The 18,502-nt window shown below is 38.5% G+C and overlaps 7 protein-coding genes and 1 long non-coding RNA gene across 29 annotated transcripts; 4 read left to right on the top strand and 4 right to left on the bottom strand.

Annotated features, from left to right (window-relative positions):
- The first annotated feature begins 95 nt into the window (after positions 1-95).
- On the top strand, positions 96-1,150 carry LOC124341385. The gene is made up of 6 exons (XM_046794478.1): positions 96-242; positions 303-390; positions 457-535; positions 599-698; positions 777-1,013; positions 1,080-1,150. The coding sequence occupies exons 1-5, from the start codon at positions 222-224 to the stop codon at positions 969-971; spliced, it is 483 nt and encodes a 160-aa protein (XP_046650434.1). The 5' UTR covers positions 96-221; the 3' UTR covers positions 972-1,013; positions 1,080-1,150.
- Positions 1,151-1,833: 683 nt separating this feature from the next.
- Positions 1,834-2,801, bottom strand: LOC124341436. Its single transcript, XM_046794538.1, has 3 exons — positions 2,732-2,801; positions 2,376-2,637; positions 1,834-2,306 (listed from the first exon to the last, which is right to left on the bottom strand). The coding sequence occupies exons 2-3, from the start codon at positions 2,439-2,441 to the stop codon at positions 2,052-2,054; spliced, it is 321 nt and encodes a 106-aa protein (XP_046650494.1). The 5' UTR covers positions 2,442-2,637; positions 2,732-2,801; the 3' UTR covers positions 1,834-2,051.
- Positions 2,802-3,095: 294 nt separating this feature from the next.
- On the bottom strand, positions 3,096-5,160 carry LOC124340708. Its single transcript, XM_046793315.1, has 4 exons — positions 3,860-5,160; positions 3,386-3,676; positions 3,194-3,320; positions 3,096-3,128 (listed from the first exon to the last, which is right to left on the bottom strand). Exons 1-4 carry the CDS (start codon positions 5,158-5,160, stop codon positions 3,096-3,098), a joined length of 1,752 nt encoding a protein of 583 aa, XP_046649271.1.
- A 751-nt stretch (positions 5,161-5,911) lies between these two features.
- Positions 5,912-7,473, top strand: LOC124341238 (cell growth regulator with RING finger domain protein 1-like). 2 transcript variants are annotated; one of them, XR_006918202.1, is made up of 5 exons: positions 5,912-6,307; positions 6,374-6,521; positions 6,600-6,762; positions 6,857-7,100; positions 7,183-7,473. XR_006918202.1 is itself a non-coding variant. In XM_046794250.1 (5 exons), the coding sequence occupies exons 1-5, from the start codon at positions 6,189-6,191 to the stop codon at positions 7,402-7,404; spliced, it is 879 nt and encodes a 292-aa protein (XP_046650206.1). In that variant the 5' UTR covers positions 5,913-6,188; the 3' UTR covers positions 7,405-7,473. The 2 variants fall into 2 exon arrangements, 1 of the variants encoding a protein (XP_046650206.1); XM_046794250.1 differs by having other exon boundaries at positions 5,913-6,307; positions 6,391-6,521.
- Positions 7,474-9,499: 2,026 nt separating this feature from the next.
- LOC124341508 lies at positions 9,500-10,405 on the top strand. The gene is made up of 3 exons (XR_006918394.1): positions 9,500-9,665; positions 9,918-10,125; positions 10,191-10,405. It is a non-coding gene; the product is annotated as an uncharacterized LOC124341508 (long non-coding RNA).
- A 272-nt stretch (positions 10,406-10,677) lies between these two features.
- LOC124341291 lies at positions 10,678-13,531 on the bottom strand. Of its 20 annotated transcripts, XR_006918215.1 has the most exons (5): positions 13,374-13,531; positions 12,053-13,136; positions 11,380-11,991; positions 11,197-11,311; positions 10,678-11,135 (listed from the first exon to the last, which is right to left on the bottom strand). XR_006918215.1 is itself a non-coding variant. In XM_046794331.1 (3 exons), the coding sequence occupies exons 1-2, from the start codon at positions 13,239-13,241 to the stop codon at positions 12,374-12,376; spliced, it is 720 nt and encodes a 239-aa protein (XP_046650287.1). In that variant the 5' UTR covers positions 13,242-13,367; the 3' UTR covers positions 10,678-11,991; positions 12,053-12,373. The 20 variants fall into 20 exon arrangements, 6 of the variants coding, with proteins under 6 accessions (XP_046650287.1, XP_046650288.1, XP_046650291.1 ...); XR_006918214.1 differs by having other exon boundaries at positions 10,678-10,799; positions 10,912-11,991; XR_006918209.1 differs by having other exon boundaries at positions 11,197-11,991.
- A 1,054-nt stretch (positions 13,532-14,585) lies between these two features.
- Positions 14,586-15,367, top strand: LOC124341416 (ubiquitin-60S ribosomal protein L40). Its single transcript, XM_046794515.1, has 3 exons — positions 14,586-14,701; positions 14,860-15,054; positions 15,116-15,367. The coding sequence occupies exons 2-3, from the start codon at positions 14,865-14,867 to the stop codon at positions 15,310-15,312; spliced, it is 387 nt and encodes a 128-aa protein (XP_046650471.1). The 5' UTR covers positions 14,586-14,701; positions 14,860-14,864; the 3' UTR covers positions 15,313-15,367.
- On the bottom strand, positions 15,130-17,796 carry LOC124341048 (interleukin-1 receptor-associated kinase 4-like). 2 transcript variants are annotated; one of them, XM_046793944.1, is made up of 11 exons: positions 17,590-17,796; positions 17,082-17,530; positions 16,857-16,996; positions 16,607-16,780; positions 16,481-16,541; positions 16,324-16,418; positions 16,155-16,260; positions 16,019-16,068; positions 15,890-15,952; positions 15,496-15,648; positions 15,130-15,439 (listed from the first exon to the last, which is right to left on the bottom strand). In XM_046793944.1, exons 1-11 carry the CDS (start codon positions 17,745-17,747, stop codon positions 15,389-15,391), a joined length of 1,500 nt encoding a protein of 499 aa, XP_046649900.1. In that variant the 5' UTR covers positions 17,748-17,796; the 3' UTR covers positions 15,130-15,388. The 2 variants fall into 2 exon arrangements, with proteins under 2 accessions (XP_046649900.1, XP_046649901.1); XM_046793945.1 differs by having other exon boundaries at positions 17,595-17,779.
- Positions 17,797-18,502: the final 706 nt, after the last annotated feature.

Raw genomic sequence — 18,502 nt, 5'->3', positions numbered from 1 at the left:
TTTTGAAAAATACTGTGTATATTCTCTATTGAGCTGTCGCCTATGTCTCCTGTGACGCTGTTAGGTGCTGGACGCTCCTCGGCTCCTGTCGCTGTCGGTTGTCACCAAAGACATATTTTTTAATACTGTCAACACTGTTGCTAAACGAAGTAGTCTGCTGTCTTCGACAAAAACAAACAAATTGAAATTCACACGTAGCCTTTCAGGTGGTTACCATATGGATGGGTGAGCGAGATTCTAAGGTAAAGTTTTCATTTAAATCATTACCTTAAGAACAAAAAAATTATTTACCGTCTTTGAAGATGGATGTTTTTCAGTTATCTACCTTACTAAGTGAAACATGTGCTGCTATAACACACATTTTAGATGAAGCTGGGAAAAGTTTTTCAGGTTCATTAAATTTATACATATTTTTTTGTAAATGACTTAACTTCATAAGAAAATAACATTAAGCAGGCGATCCAGAAGAGTTTGTTGGTAAAAATTATGGAAGCCTTGGCGCAGTTATAGCATGTTATTCAAATCTATTCAAGCTGTTAAGTATCTTAAAAATGTTTGAAGAATGATTTATTTATGTTTTTTTTCTTTCTTTTTTTAGTTCACAATGCAAAACAAGAACAGACCTGGAAACATTTTGGGCTGGTTGTTTTTCAGATCCAATTGTCAGGGATGCAGTTGACGAACTTCTTCTTGTTGAGGTAGGTTCTTAAAAATCATAATATAATTTCTCATAGTTGTATTATGATCTTATATTCTATTCTGTATTAAACTTTTAGGAAAAATGGGATCAATTCCTCCAAACAGTTGATACCTTTATGGATAAAACACTGTATTCAAGGAACCAAGTTATTGGTGTCGATGAAATTGCTTCATTAGCTTTAGTTAACACAACTGATAACACTTCATCGACAATGAAACAATTAATCAATAATCAACCTGCTGTTTTTGTATTTCTTCGCCATTTTGCTTGATTACCCTGACGGCAGCATGTGAAGCAATTAGAAGAGCATAAAGTAAGATGCGAACTTTTGGTTTAAAAAAAAATAATTGCTGACATTTATTTTTTTATTATTTTCTAGTCTTCTTTTGCTTTACATAATTGCAACATTCATGTATTGTCTTTTGGATCCTGCGATGGAGCTTTGAAATGGAAAAAAGAAACCAATTGCCTATTTCCAGTTTGGTCTGATTCCGGTCGCCATCTGTACAAAGCTTTAAGATTCAAGCGTTCCATGTTCCAGGTACGCATTGAGATTGACTTTTTTTAATAGATTCTATCGAAAAATTTGATACATTCTCTTTTTTGACAGGTGTGGAGAATTGCTTCGATGATTTTTTATGGTGAACAATTAGCCGCTGATACCACACTTCCGCAACCGTTTACGGATTACATCGACGACCCACTCCAGGCAAGGAAATTTAAATTGATCAACATATTAAACAAATAAGATAAATTTCTTATTGTTCAGATGGCGGGAAATGTCATTTTTGGCTCAAATGGCAATATTGAATTCATTCATGCCAGTCAGTATCCAGCTGATAGGCCAAGTGTTGAAGATATGCTTCAGATTATACAAAACTTAAAATAAGAAGGTACCAATGAAACACACCCTGCTCACGAGTATTGTGATAATTGTCAACCGAAACTGTTTATTCAGTGGTGATGATTGGATTTTTCTAACTCGAGTGATGTTGTGACGTTCATAGTCATTCTTTAAAGGTAATGGGAAAATACAGAAATGAAATATGTAAATATTTTTACCTTGATAGTAATGTTTAGTAACAAAGTTTTCTACAAAAGTTTAATGCATTTGTATAAATTCAGGTGTAAAATGTTGACAAGAAATGTGAAATTGTATTCCTTCACTTAATTTTTTACGGACAAAAACGTAGAAATTGGTCACTGATGAACGAAGAAAGCTGTTTAATAGCAGAAAGATAATCAAATACGTGTTTTTTTTTCAGATTTTCAAGACCATCGTGATTGAAGGGCTCCAGGTAGCTAAGCAAACATGTTGACTGATAAAGATAATCAAGCTTAAAAGAGAAGTTCAGTTGCGCTTGTAAGCGCTGTTTGACTTTAAACCTATTGTGCTGCTCTTGGCTGTACTCGGCCGAGAAAGTTGAAGCGACTCGCTGGCCATATAACAATCTAAACTTTCCTCTGTTTTCGGACTAGTTCTGAACGACGTTTTTTTCCTGGCCCCGCCTGAAGATCTACTGGACGCCGGGTTGAATGATGTACTAGTTGCAGACATTCTGTCAGGATACACTTGAAGTCCAGGTGGATGAATCTCTCGTTTTGCCTTCAGAAAATGAAATTATATTTTATCCTAGAAGCTGGTTCTTTTCTCGGAAGAGTGGATTCCTGGTACCATTGCTTGTCTTTCAAACAAAGGAGGCATCTGCCAAACTCGATTCAGCATCTCTTCTTTATCCATGTAGTACTGCAGGAGCCTCTCGCGTTCCACCACCTCTTTGTAGCATCGTCGATGGGCAATATCTTCCAGTGCTTGATCTCCACCACGAACCTGCGTCCAAGCTGGATCAAGGCGAATGGCACGCAAGCGATGTCGTCGTTCTCGCTCTCGCTCTTGCTGTTGCCAATTATTTGCTAATTGTTCTTCACATTTTTTCCTGGAAAACACAGAAAGCGTCGTGAGAATCTGAAGTCATGAATGTATGCTGTGTTAGCTAGGGAAAGCGGTGAAAAGTGAGTAAAACGACTAACTTTGTCAACGTTCGCCGAAGAACCGAAGCTTTATTCTCGCCACTAGCTGGCTGCAATGGTGCAGTGAAGGATTGAAGTGAGTCAAACTTGACACTGGATCTTGGCCGTTTATCGGGTGAACGCAATCTAGCCGAAGATGGTGGAAGCTTATGGCGAGGTGTCTGCTGGGTGGAGAATGATGGTGGCTTCTCGCATATGTCAACGCCTTCAGATCCAAATGAGAACTGCAATATTGAAGAGTGAAAAATTAGCAAGAAAATTCTTTTTCTCAGTCGACTTTCCAACTTTGTCTGTCGGTATGAGGTTGTCGGTGGAGAAGTGAAAAGGCCGAGCTGTTGTCGTTAGATTCTGTTTCTTTCTGAATTCAAGTTCTCGTGTCAGCGTATCGTGAGATTTCCTGTAATCTGGGATCGCTTTTTTCGTATTGCGGCTGCTGCCACTGCTACTGGCTTTCCATCTCGCCAGTTCGTCGGAGCCGTAACCAGTTGAATATTGGGCGGAATTGTCTGAGCTACGACTACGACCAGCAGATACACTGCGAGTCGCGCTTTGGACTAGGGCCAATGAACGTGGTTCACGTTTCAACGACCTGCTTTTAAAAGTGAACAGGTAAATAACATGATTATAAATTGCGATTAACAAGTTGAGCGTAACCTGTATGAATCTTCTTCATTTGTCCGTCCTTCAAGGAGTTGAGCTAAGAACTGCTTCTTCCGTTTCATAAATTCTACAACGTCCAGGGAGTCGTCAACGGAGGACGAGTGCAGTCCAATTGCATTTGCGGCAACGGCATTGGGTTTCCACTTTTGCATCCTGAGATCCGGATTAGACTGCCATGGACGCTGCTGAACGGTGTAAACTTGGAAATCGCGAGGATCAGATGAGGAGACACGGGACATGGATGAACTGCGATCGTGGTAACTACTTCGACTGGGTTGCGCAAGCCTAATGGGTGACAACTCCTTTGTTAAGTGGCAATAACATAGCAATCGTATTGCTCTTAAAATCCTACAAAATATAAACACAGAACCAACACATTCTGAACCAAAGTGTCAAATTTACCCTTTCACCCATTATGACAATTTTGCTTGCCAGTCCGTCCCTATTTACAATTTACAGTGTACTCACGTGAAAAGATAGCGTTTGGTCCACTCCAATCTCGACGGGTCCTTGAATGTGGTTGTGCGAGACTTCCTGGCACTACCTTCTTTGAGACAAGACTTACGACTGTTGGCTGAAGAAATGGCTCGTTCCTTTATGAGCACGTCGCGAGCCGTTGTTGCGGCCGCAACATTGTGGACGTAAAGCGTCGGATACCCTATTGAGCTTTCGCTAGACATGTGAGGCTGCATAGACGTGCTACTGCTCCGAGTAGTCAGGGTTGAAGAGACTTGTACTTCCACCGATTGACTGGTTTCGGCCGTTTCCAAACTATCGTCCTGGAAATAGGAACGTTCGTATCGGTCTGGAGGTGACGGTGCGGCTGGCCGAGTTGAGTAGCGCGCTTGCATCGAATCAAACGAAGTTGTAGGCGACGATGTGGCATTGACGTTCACAGAGCCCGAAGTGGTGGCCAAAGTCGACGTACCACTCATCTCCATCGAGCCTGGTGTCACAAAGCTGTCGCTGTTTGTTCCCGACGAGACGTTGGCTTCCACTGAATCGACCCTTCGTCTACTCGATCTGTATGGCGGTATGGGAGGACACGGTCGTACGTACTCGCGCAGCGTGTATGCAGAACTCTTGCGAACGGTAGGCGGTTGTGCAATACTGGAAACCATCAGAGCCGCACTGCCGGCCAAGTAACTGCTGTCAAATTGAGGGTAGACATTTTCGTTGAGCCAAGCTTCCCTCAATGCCTTTGATTCGAGTTTGGAATATTTTCTTGAATCGGCCCGCATTGAAGAAGGACGACGTCGGACAGGACTGGAACTGAGAGGTTTTCGTTGGCGGTTCTCGGTGGACGGCCGACGCTCTAGCACGACCGTATCATCCCAACTCCGGCGTTGGTTGAAACGAACACTTGGTCTGCTATTAGGTTCAACTGTGGACGGCGGAGATTTAATAGGAAAAAACGTAACCTGATCAGATTTTGAAGTTTTCAGGAAAGATGACCACGTATTCTTGTATGTCAAGTCGGCTACTTTGCTGGGTCTCTTTTTGCTGCTGGATCGGCGTCTTTGAATAAACTGAGCATTCGATTCGGGTTCGATTCGGTTGCGTCGACCAGTATTCCGACTACCGTGTGGATGTTGCTGCTGCGGAGACTTGGGCACGCACCATACACTCCCCATAGGCCGTCGAAGAAGCCAATCGGGAAGAGCGGGGAACTCATACGAATCGGGAAAACTTGAGAAGAAGTGACTTAATTTTTGAGGTATCAATCTGCGGTTTCTCGACTGAGTTCCACCCCCTGGGCGACAGTTCATTTTTTCACACTAGAGAATATCCCATTAAAATTCATTACGCTCTTTCACTTGAAGAATCACGGACACGTAACACATGAATAAATCACACAATTAATTACACATGCAAAGGAAAAGTGTTTTTCTTAATGCACACAGCTAATCGAAGAGAACCGCAATGGATGTCGTCGTCGATTGGGACTTGGGCAAACCTAACCATCAGCTTGTTTAACTGTTGCCATGAGATCCGGAAAACATAGTGCAATCCATAGCACTTGCGCTTGGGCTTCGACCCGGTGATGGGCACCGTAGAGTTTTTCAATTACACCCTATTCGGCTTTGCTAGCTGGTTGCTAGCTCAATGTTTGGTCGCTACCAGTTTTATAGGGTTTCAGCAGTCAGCATATGTATAGCCTACTTGCGGTGCCCTAGCTCTCAACTTTCGATATGCTTCGGTATACATGCATGATATGCTTCTACATGTTATTCTTCTCATCTAGTTATCGAAATTTCTTGGCGTGCAAAACAAATTTTATTAAACTCTAATACGCGCCATCACTAACGATCGATGAAATAGTGTTTCATTTTAATATTAAACGGAGAGATTTTATAAAGAGTTGAGGGCTTATCTAAATTTTATGTAATTAGTTTGATTTGCCCTATGAAGCGGCTGTTCCGCTTTGGCAGAGCTATAGAATACTAAGGAATACCGCTAGAGTGCGAACCTTTATGCACCAGAGGGTGCTCGATTCGTAGTGTACTGTAGTATAAGTAGTGTAAACAAAACAAACATACTCCTGTAAATATCGTAACAGTGAATCGGTGATCCATGACAATATACACAAACATTGTCAAAACAAGCCATTAAGTCAAATATTCAACTACAGTTCATTAGTTCAATCAGCTTTTAGGCTAAGCTTTTAACTTAACTGAATTTGCAATGGCAAAATTAAGTATTTTTGTGAAAACTTAACAAATCACACAGAATAATATACACTCTTTTGAGCTTTATTGACGATATTATCTACTCTCAAGAGTTTGGTTAACCTAAAATGCAGATGCTCCACATTGCTTCACAGCTTACTTATTTGGCTGTTGCTGCGAATTTTGGTTCAATTTTCACTGTTCTAATCTGTTGTGCAGCAATGATTCTTTTCATTCGACAGTTTAGGTAAAATCTTATGACAAAATCAATTTTGGTGGTGCGAACATTTACATTTGTTTAGATATAATTTAGTATTTCTAAATATTCAGGCTTTATGAGTTTGAACCAACTGGGACTTCAGTTGTACAAGTAAAACAACCAGCCCAACAACAACTATTAAATAAAGTTAACTTGCCCTTCTCGCTGGAAGTAGGAAAACTTGATTCAAGTGATTTGTCAGGTATATTCAAATAAAATTCTACATTGCAGATTGCAGTCTGTAGGATAGATTTAATTTTTTTACATTGTTATAATCTAGGAAATTATCACTTGACTTTGTACTCTACCAGCTATTTTCCATGCCTCTTTCTTGTTTGTAGAGAAATGTCATTAGATGTAGTTAAAAATTTGATCAATGAACCATGGCAAAAATTTTTAGAGTTCTTCAGATCTGAAATGAAAATATGTCCTAATTTACAAATGTAAGTTACTTAGTTAAAAGTATCAAATGAATATAAATTATTTTTTTTTTTAATGTATGAAACACAATAATTTATTATTTATATCTGTTTGAAGATATGCTGAAGAAGAGATTCATGAATTAAAGCCTTTTTCAATAAAGGGTGCACTTGATTGCATACCAAGGACGACGTATGCTTTAGTGGCGTTTCATATTAGAACCGATGCTGAATACATGAATGATGGAGATCCAACGGCCCTAATAACTCTAATACATATTCCTGATCGCTACTGCAATGCCCCGGCAACAACTTTGTGTCAGTATTTAAAATGCAACGATGGAAGAGTATTAAACCTCAAGGTATAACCAGTTCAAAAAACTTAGAAGACTTATTATATTAATTATTTGTATTAATTTTTTGTCGTGTATTCACAAATTATAGCCGCTTTATTCGCCTGAGAAGTCAAGGATTACACCAAATGGAGACGATTCAAGGCAAAGGCATGATAACCAAGGCAACATTAATTGCGTTATCTGTTGGAATTTTCCAGCTACTCATGTTTTGCTGCCTTGCAGGCACGCTTGCCTTTGTGTGAATTGCTTCAAACGTGTAGAAAACTGCCCTGTTTGCCGCACTCGTGTTATGTCTTACTTTTTAGTGTAGAGAAAGCTAGCACATACCGCTGATGTTAAATTGAATGCAAAGAAACAAATATGAAAAGTTTTATTTATAGTTAGTTATTTAATTTCATATATTTAAAGAGACTGGGTTATTGTTTTGCCTCCAATAATAATGTTTCTATTTCATTTTTTAATTGGTTTTAAAATATATCCCATGTTTTATGGCAAGCCGTTTGTGCCACATTTCACGGATAATCCAAAAAATTTAATTAGGTTAGGTTATGGGAACGCAAGCATGAAGGTTATACATAGAACATAGGTAGGCTACACAAGCATGTACGTTAAAGGTTAAACCGTTAACGGTTTAGTAAAATTCAAATCTCCCACCTTAGATTGCGAAGTCGTCGACTCGTCGAGTACCTTCGGATGTCGGACATTCTTTAAAAAAAAAAATATGGCGACCACGTTGGGATCATGCTTTCCGAGTTGCGACTTGGAACGTGCGAGTATCCAGTATCGTCATGGTAGTAGGTAGTAGCCGTAATGCCGTTCGAAAACAGCAGTGGAAAACACCGTGGACCGTGGATTATTGTCAGTGAGAAAGGAACTCAGTTCCCAAGTTTCCCAAAATTAGTTAGGTAGTAATTAAAAGAAAGAAAATTTTGCAATTTACGAAGAGGGGTTGCGAAACGTGAACGCACGAAATCAGCCAGAGGTAAATGGGCTTGCTTGAATGTACTTCACATTTTGAGTTATTCTTTAGATCAATTTTCTGTGATGTATCAGAAACATTTCAATATCAACTTTCAAGTAGATTGTCATCCAACATAGCTTTGCTCGATGGATGTTATCCATCTTAAGCAAGCCAGGAAACATTCAGTGTCCTTAATGGGGAAAATCTTAGCAATAAGATAGAAAAGCAAGCTTATCAGCTCGCCGCGAAGGGATAGTCGTAAGCCAGTTGAAAACTGTCTTAAATGACAAATTCAGGGCCTATGATTAAGTCGGACTTATTCACAATTCACGCTTTTTTCACAGACTTTTTGGTCTTAAAACGGGATTTTTCTGACACAGTTCAATATCCTTGCAAGTTATTTACGTTTGGTTTGATCAACTCATATTTTCCAATTTTTACACATAAAGTTCAATAATTGAATTTAAAAATAACCATCATTTAGTCAAATAACTACAAAACATAAATAACATCTGGTGGTGATTTTATAGGAAAGTGAAAAAGTTGTAGTCGCAACCGCCAGATGTCACTAGTCGTTAAGTAAATATTTTAGCAGTTTTTCATTAATTACAGGAGAACTAATCAAGTAAATAAAATTATTTTTGTTCTGGTCGCACCGCATATTATTTGTCTAGTTTTTAAGACCAAAAAGTCTGAAATGTGTCGTAAAACGTCCGAGCTATGGAGCGTTACATACATACATACATACATACAGACAAAGTGACATGGCTTTTTTTTTTCTGCGTATGCGATTATTAGCTTCGCCCTTCGGGCTCGCAATAATATCTGATTTCTAAGATAGAAAAGCAAGCTTATCAGCTCGCCGCGAAGGGATAGTCGTAAGCCAGTTGAAAACTGTCTTAAATGACAAATTCAGGGCCTATGATTAAGTCGGACTTATTCACAATTCACGCTTTTTTCACAGACTTTTTGGTCTTAAAACGGGATTTTTCTGACACAGTTCAATATCCTTGCAAGTTATTTACGTTTGGTTTGATCAACTCATATTTTCCAATTTTTACACATAAAGTTCAATAATTGAATTTAAAAATAACCATCATTTAGTCAAATAACTACAAAACATAAATAACATCTGGTGGTGATTTTATAGGAAAGTGAAAAAGTTGTAGTCGCAACCGCCAGATGTCACTAGTCGTTAAGTAAATATTTTAGCAGTTTTTCATTAATTACAGGAGAACTAATCAAGTAAATAAAATTATTTTTGTTCTGGTCGCACCGCATATTATTTGTCTAGTTTTTAAGACCAAAAAGTCTGAAATGTGTCGTAAAACGTCCGAGCTATGGAGCGTTACATACATACATACATACATACAGACAAAGTGACATGGCTTTTTTTTTTCTGCGTATGCGATTATTAGCTTCGCCCTTCGGGCTCGCAATCAAGAAGAGAAAAAGTGAAATGTCAATTGGAAATTGCTCTGCGCATTGCAAGGCCATGAAAACTGGATGTACATCGGCAACCGCTCGTGTTAAAAGGTGTTCTTCCTCTTTCCTGTTCCATGGACAAAACCATGACGATCTGCGTGAGGTAAATCCTTTAGCGGCATTGGGTAATTAGGAATCAGCTTATGTAATTATTTTGGTCAACTTTTTAACCGTGAGGCTACAGATTTAACTAGCTCTTTGCTTATCTGTTGAATTTTTAGTTAAGTCAGGGATCGCTTAAGGATTGCATATATATTTGCGTCCCAACTCAACAAAAAAAGTTATCTCGTTAGGTTGAGTTTTTTGGAGGGTTTCTAAATTTGGTTTTATGAAGAATTTCTTAAGATTTTAAAGGGATTCCTTATTTAATTTCTTAGGTTCTGAAATATTTGGGTTACGAGTTACGACCGACATCGAGGTGCAAATACTCCGACAACAGACGTGTAAACCAGTAAACGAGCAATCCACTTGGGTCAGTAAGAAAATCAGGTGTCATGAAAAAAAGACCGTAAATGTTACTTGTCGCTCAAGTTCTCCATTTTTAACCTTGATCACCTCCATTATGCAAATGGTGTAAAACACCAGGTAAAAAGAAACATTTTTATTTCATTTCGTTTCCATAACTCACGTGCATTTCATTATTTTCACAGATTTAGAAACACAAAGGCGATGCAATTTGTCTTGCGGTTAATGAAATTAGATTGTAACAGGAAGTCTTTCAAGATTTCTATCAGGGCCTCAAGAATAACTCGCTGGCTTGGAATTACCCCCACCTTTATTCAAGAATGTCTCAATTTTCCGCACAAACTGCCTCCCAATCGTTGAGCGAATTCGTTTTGTAAGTTCGACCCGTATGCATGTTCAGCTGAGAAGAAAAGGCGACTTAAACCGGCAACATATTATTTTTTTTTTTCAATTTTTCTGGGTCACCTTTCATTATTTCCTACCTGAGATTTGTCAATAACTATGTAGGATAATAGAAGTTAATGAATGTGTTTAACCATGCCAATTATCAACATAGTCATAAATACCTTTACTTATTTTTATGATATTAAACATGATAAGTTCGACAGGTTTACAACCAGTAACTATATTATGGAATGCAAAATTAGAATTCTTTAATAAATTAGTTGAGATTTTTCGCGTTTGCTGTATTGCGAAAACCGCTGAATTTCCATTTTTGTTCAAGAAGCAATCGAAGAACCGAAATATCCAACGCTTAGCATATAACGCGAATCGCCTCGGAATTATTCATCGTTCTTTGTGTAGGAAGAAGATTTTCAAAAAAATAAATTTGCATTGCATTGTATTACCTTCGATTAGGAAGACTTCCGAAGCCTATCCCAATTCCAACATTCATTGTTTCTTTACCTTCGTCATGAGGTGGCGCGTATAGAGGAAAATATTCGTCAACATTTTTAACATTGTCACTTCGTAATACAGTTGTTCTTCTATGAAGTACACGCCTCAGCAAGACCAAGCAGGATTGCGGTTTCAAAAGATAACCAGTCACCTCATCGCTTCAACAATTCCGTTGAAATAGGTCGCTATCTCCCCTGAATCAAAGATCACATCCAATGCCAGTTGGCACGTTCCTTTTTGAACAATGGAAAAAATTATTGCCCTTGCCCTTTCCCTATAAAGGTTTCTAATTACGAATAATTTGTTATTCCGATCATTATTCAGGCAATACAACGAAAAATTCACGAATGCGTAGGTTCTTGAATTTTCTGGGAGAAAACGGGGAATCCTAAAACGGACGAGCGACTTCCTGGAGCAAGAATTTGACCATGAACAAATAAACCCAAATATCATCTTACCGTTAGACTAAAAGGTAACCAAAACATTGTGAAGAACGTATATGGACCCGGAGGATCTTCCAATTTGGCTAAGTTTAAAACGGAATGGAAGGCAATGTTGTTGAACCGACTGGATGGGAAGAGAGAAACATTCCATCATAGCCCGAAGGCCCAGAACCCATGTCTGGGTATATGGCCTGAATTGACAAAAGGAAAGAATGCATGAATTTTAACCCTCCCCCAGTCATCAATCTCACCCAGGGTTGGGGTAACCAGACGATCTGTAAACAGGCGATGAATATCACGACTGCGAGGAAAGAGAAAAACAAAAACGGATTTGCCATCAGGAACTTCGTAACCTTTTAAGAATCAGAAGCGTCTCCAATGGACATGCATGGGCATGGGGAGAAAGTGTCCGACTAGGAAAAATCTCGGAAAGACCAGTCTCTTGTTTTGATGAAGCCAAGGCTCAGGAGCACTAAACTGTAAATAAAATTGGACAAACGTTCGAGAGAAAAAAACATCCCCTTGCTCACTGACCCACAAAGGAAAGTAATACCGACGTGAGATATTGAAAGGTGCAATTTCCGGCTGTTCCCGAAGATAAGGGCTCAATCACACAGGGCTCAATCACCGTAGGACGGGAAAAATTCTGTAAAAAAGTAGAAACTAGTAGATGTGTACAAACACATTAAATTACATTTTTGAATCACCATTATATTGAGTACCAGAAGTTGCAAGTCATTTTGTACATGGAAAGTTTCCACAATATTAAAATCAATGATTCAATATGAACCAACACTAGTTATGCAGATTTTTGTTGGAGCTGCAGAGTTAACATACTTTTAGTTAAATTTACAATCAAGTAGGGATTCTGGATCAATGCTCCAAAGGGAAAGATTTACACCTGAGCAATTTGGTTTTTCTGTTGTTCAACCAACCTCAATCATGGAGTATCAACTACCTGATCAGCATCAAGTGTTCCATGTTCTCTCAGTTCAGAGGTTGAAAAGGTGCTGGAAATCACCAACGTCTCAATCAGTTGGGCACATTTGGTAGACGATGATGTTCTCCCAGTCAACTGTAAGACAAAAATAAGCCCAGGCATAACACAAAGCACTAATGGACGAAAATCAAGCGCCGCAATGTAGACAATCAGGAAAGAAATTAAGATATCTTAAAATGTTCTAGAACTTTAGAAAAATCAGCAAAACGACGCAAAATCTAACCAACTTGACGCGTATTACAGTGTAGAGACGAAAGGAAACGGTCCAAACTCTTCAGATCATCATCTTCATCAAGTGACGAGGGGCGGAATTTCTTGTTGGCCTGGCTGCTGCTGGAATCTTCACTACCGCATTCACATCTGGTTAGAGGCAAGCAACCGCAACGATGACGTTTGGTAGCTCCCGTCACGCTAGGAAGTGGGGTAGATGGCCTCTCCATGTCCATTTCTTCTTCAGCAGTCTCCATTTGCTGCTGCACGCCGTCCGCCATTTTGGGGAAGGCCGCCATTTTGTTTGGTTCCTGCTCGCCGAAAGTGGATGACGTCTCCAAGAACAGCAACGGCTTCAATTCCTTCCACCTCTTTTGACGTTCCACTTGTCGGCATTTGACCTCAGACTGGGCGAAAATAAAGGCATTGTGAAGTAAAACCTCTCGTCGCAAGTCGTGCTGCTTCCGCGACGCAATTTTCGCTTTGGTAAAGCGCTGGATCCAACGGGAAAGTTCCTCGGTCGTATACCGTCGTCGTTGTTGATGAACGCCTGGCTCTTCTCTCCGCTCCGCATCGACAAACTTACAAGAAGGTTGGGTTGTTTGATAAGTGACTTGACATAGGCCAGAATTAAACTGAGCTCGAATACACTTGTTAACAGAGAAATTCAAGCTTTTTTGACCCATTACAAATTTTTCACACCCGCCCCTTTCTCTTTTGTTTAATGAGGCCAAAATGGCTTCAGTCTCCCCGTTAATCGTAAAAGTCTTAATTACGATCTTTCTCCAAAAAACCGTTTTGGGGAGGTTGAGGTTTACCTAGTCGTCTTGTAAATGATTGAAGTGCACTTGTCAGTGGATCCTTTTCCGGAATATTCGTTAATTTTCAGGAATCAAGGCGACGTCCGACCAACACTATCAACTTTCAGAACTGTAATGGCGTCAGGGAAAGGGGGAAGCTTTCTTTTAACGTATTCCTACGCCACGACTCGCGCGCCACCTATTCACTAAATAGTTCTTCTTCAATCTTTTTAATTTCTTTATCTTTTTGCCAATTTCTACACGATTGCAATCCAAACATTAAATTGTCAGATGGTTTTTATCAGATTTCGTACTTTTAGTTCTATCTGAAATAATATTTAGACTAAATACTCATGAAATTGCGTTTCCATTTCCAAGGTGACGGATGCTGTATTATCATTTCACAATAATTCGTTAAAAAAGAACTAGCTTAATGCAGAAATATGAGTAATAACGTAACTAAACGCATGTGTAACACGATTCTATAGAAATTTCAACATGTTTGTTTGTGGTCTGATTCGCCATCAAGTTGATTCACGATATTTTTCAAGGTTTTTACCATGGCGCAGTAGATGACGTCATTACACTTCCGGCCTTGAAATATGATTTGTTAGGCTGCCGTGTTGTGTGTGTTTTCTTTTTTTAAATGCTGGTAGTGATTCATTTTCAGGAAGTTGAGAAAAGGGAAAGAGGTTTCTTTTTATTATTAAGTCAAGGCAGTAACCGATAACTGCTGTATGTTTTATGCAACCTTCAAATTCACGATGTTAAACTGGGTATGTCGTAAAGAAATTTGTTTTAAAGATGAAAATACATCTACATCTACAATAAATACTCGTAAATACAATAAAACACTCACGTACACGTTCTCATAAGCAATTTCTTGGTCTTTCAAATACTTGGAACTCGTTTTTCTTTCACTTTGTATTTGTTTTTCATTTATGAGAAAAAGAAAAATACATTACATCCAACACTTTACAGTAAGATTATTGAAAATTTTTATATTTTGTACAGAGAAAATGATTGCAGCAACTTTGGGGAAACTAAATAAATAATCGATAAAAATGGAAATTCAAATAAGCCCACTGTGGGAAATGTGTATGCCAAATGTACTAATTCAAATTATAATTGTGTGTATTTTTATACAAATATTACATTGTAATTTCTACATTTATAGTTTATGAATTTTAGGTTGAAATCTTCCTTCTCTGTAATTTCCTAAAAATAATAAATCTGAAACAGAAGCGTGACAACGTCCACTCAATTTCCGCTCTTTTCTCACAGCGGCCATCTTACTTCAAGCCTTGCTAAGACTTGTCGTTTCTCTACGTCTGCAGCGTGTCCCGGTAAGAGCATATACTCTCAGTTGTCTTAGTTTGTTATAAAATATATGTTGAATCGTGTGCAAATACAGAGTAAAAGGAAATTATTCTTCAATGATCATCGTTAAATTTAAATGTTCCGTTACTTTTGACAGTAAAATATTATCTGTTTTTCAATGCAGTCAAAATGCAGATCTTCGTCAAGACCCTGACGGGTAAGACCATCACCCTTGAGGTCGAGCCTTCAGACACCATCGAAAATGTCAAGGCAAAAATCCAAGACAAGGAAGGTATCCCTCCTGACCAGCAGCGATTGATCTTTGCTGGCAAACAACTTGAAGATGGACGTACTCTATCTGACTACAACATTCAGAAAGGTATAGCCTCTCGTTACATTTCTTTATCAGTGGTTGTTAAATTTGTATTCTTTTCTTGCAGAATCTACTCTTCACTTGGTGTTGCGTCTCCGTGGTGGTGTTATTGAGCCTTCTCTTCGCATCTTGGCACAGAAGTACAACTGTGACAAAATGATCTGTCGCAAGTGTTATGCTCGCCTTCATCCTAGGGCAACCAACTGTCGCAAGTCAAAGTGTGGTCACACCAACAACTTGCGCCCCAAGAAGAAGCTGAAATAAGTGTATTGCCAGGCAGTTGTGCTTGATCATGGAAATACAAAGTTTCAATGGCAAATTTATTTCTTCTTTGTTTAATTTACATAGATATTAAACCCGACTGATCAATTTGCAGTAGTTCTGCATATACCTATAGAAAAAGTAATAGTAAAATAGTATGACAGTAGTTGTAGACTTTGGAAGTACTTGTGTCATTAGAGGCCTTCGCTTTTTTTCCTGGATGCACGATAACGCTATAGAATGCAATGCAGAAGCCATATCCTCGGGTAAAGGAGATATCTTGGGATCCAAAAGCTGGATAAATTCGATTTCGTCCAAAGCCGAATCAACGTGTGAAATCTAAAGAAATTCAAATACTTGTTATCGTATCCTGATATTAAATAATGACGCGATAAATTATAGAGAAAAAATATCAGTTTTAGTTCAAATGGATACGATTCTGATATTCCCAATCATAATTGAAATTAATTCTATTTGTTCTTCGATGAAACGAATGTTTTTGTGAATTTTTGTCTAAAAAACCATGATCTTTGCTACCATGTGAGAAGTAATTTTTCATAAATACAATATTATCACTCACTAAATCATTTCCATCTCGTTCTTCATCGTAAGGTGGAAGTCCGGTTAATAGCTCCAGAATGATCTAAAGATAGAAATGGATTTCAACAAACGTCGTGCTTAAAGTTGACAGAATTAAATCTTGTTTTACCACTCCAAAACTGAAGGTATCAAGTTTCACGGAAATATCTCCTCGGAAAGCTTCGGCCATGAGAGGAGGAGAGATTATTCAAAATTTTAAATGTATTCCAATGCAAGAACTGCATATGATTTCGTATTTTAACCACCTTCAGGGGCCATGTATGCTGAAGTTCCTAAGACGTTCGACGTGAATGCAACACTCTTTGAACCCCGTCCACTGGCACCAATGCGAATGAGTCCGAAATCTCCTAACTGAAAAGGTAAATTGATATTCCCGCAAATTTTAAATGTGTGAATATAGCTATTTCGAAATACCTTTGCCTTCATGTTGTGATCAAGGAGAACATTTGCACTTTTAACATCACGATGAACTAGCGGTTGAGCTCCTCCAGTGTGTAAATGAATAAGCGCTGAATGATCCAGAGTATTAATCAATCAAATAGAACGTGAAGTATACTAAAACAAGGAAAACCTTTAGATACACCATGAGCGACGTCTAGTCTTTGATTCCACTGTAACGGTGGACTTCCTCCCTGTAATGCATAATTTTAATTAGAATACATGTTATATGGTTAACCATTAATAGAACAGCTGATACCTCGCAAGCTAACCGTGCTTCTAATGAACCATTAGGGATAAATGAGTAAACCAAGCAACAATCAGGTCCATCTGCAGAAAAAGCGAGAAGAGCTAGTAAGTTTTCATGCACGTACTGCGACATTGTTTCAACTTCAGTTCGGAAGAGTCGGTTGGTGTCAATATCCACATCCACCTTCAAAATATGAAAAAAGGGAAAACTTATTATGAATTATGTCAAGTGTTTTATTGCGTTTCAATGAAGAATATGCCTTTTGATTGTGTAGTCTTTTGACAGCTACTTTATGCTGAAGGGAAAGCTTCATTTTCTTATAGATTTCAATTCCTCTGTCATCAAGCTGTGGATTTTCTTTAAGCATGCCAAGAAATACTGTACCAAATGCACCAGCCCCTACAAACGACAAAATCATCATATCAAACAAAAAGGCTTTATGGAATAATAATAAGGAATGAATTTGATAAAAAAAACCTTTTACCTAGTTTTCGACCTTGAGAAACTGGATTCAAATCAAAATCATTTGTTAAGTATTCTAAATCAGTGTAGGATAAATGAGGTAGGGTTGTATCAAATTTGTCCACTTCTGGTGGAGAGAAAGGCATTTTCTTCTCAAAAAATCTGGGATTGATGTGTTCATTTGTTGCCTCTAATATTGCTGCTTGAATTGAATGAGACGTAGTCTGCAGGAAATTGATGTCTTCAGTGCTCGACGGAACATTTGCTGAAGGTCCATTTGCAGGCCTTTCCACTGGACCTTCACCAAGAAGATCTGTTGATAGATAATCTGCAGCTTGATAGAGTTCTAATTTTGCAAGAAGTTTAACAAGTTCACAAACAGTTGGTCTCTGTTTACCACTTGTTCCCCATTCATCAATAAGGATATCAAAAGCAGACTTTTTTTGTCTTTTGGCTTCCTCTTCAATCAACCTAGAAAAAACGTATCATATGTTAACTAAGCTGTGAAAGTTATTGAAACCAAAATTTACCCAACATGTTCAGAAGAAAACTTTTTGGTTTCCACGTCTCCATTCAATTTAGGAATAGCACCCATTACGATTTTCCAACTGTTGTTTATGTCCAACATTGAAGAAAGTCGTAATCGCACCGTAATAGGCATTTTTCGAATTTCCATGTCCGAATTCATTCTATACAGACTCTCGCAATTTGACACGTGTGCTTGGTGTCATTCAATGTTTACAAAATGATACAGACGGCTATTGCCATCTAGCGATAACATTTTCTGAACTAAAAAATCTACTTTTTCAGAAAAGGTTTTTTTTTTCTCTGCATGAGCGCGAGAAAGATGCTGATCAAATTTGTCGCACACGTTGAATAACTATGAGAAAGGTAATTGATGGAAAATAGCTTGCCATTTTCTTTTCTTACTATGACGTTTATTGCGAAATTTCTTTTTTTTTAAATGGCCGAAAAATTGTCAGAAACGTTTTCTGCCGGTGCCGTAGTAATTCTGCGGAAATGGAACCATTTGTGGTGTCATCTAAACGCGATCGGATGAAGCAAGGTTATCGAATTTTGTGCTATCAATTCGAAGGAAGGATGTCGACACTCGGTTACCTCCCATAGTAAAGGTGTACTATATTTATAGACAAGGGAAAATGCACTTTGAAAATAAAAAAGAAAAATATCTAAAGAGATGCCGGGTGCGCATACAAAGACATTGGCATCGTTTGATATGCCATCAACTTTACCGAGTTAATCTTGGTGATGATCAATCTAGTGCGAAATGCTCGTAGCAACTTCCCGCGCTGTACATAACCTGATGATGATGCAGCGTTGTGTTGTGGGGGGGCTATACGCCATCTATTACAATGTATCCGTCTATATGTGTATAGTCTAAATATACAATAAATAGTACACGTTGGCAGCGTATACACATAG

Source organism: Daphnia pulicaria, chromosome 5 (genome assembly GCF_021234035.1).
Source record: "Daphnia pulicaria isolate SC F1-1A chromosome 5, SC_F0-13Bv2, whole genome shotgun sequence".
In the NCBI taxonomy this organism is placed as follows: Eukaryota; Metazoa; Arthropoda; class Branchiopoda; order Diplostraca; family Daphniidae; genus Daphnia; species Daphnia pulicaria.
This window is presented reverse-complemented; position numbering and strand designations above follow the sequence as displayed.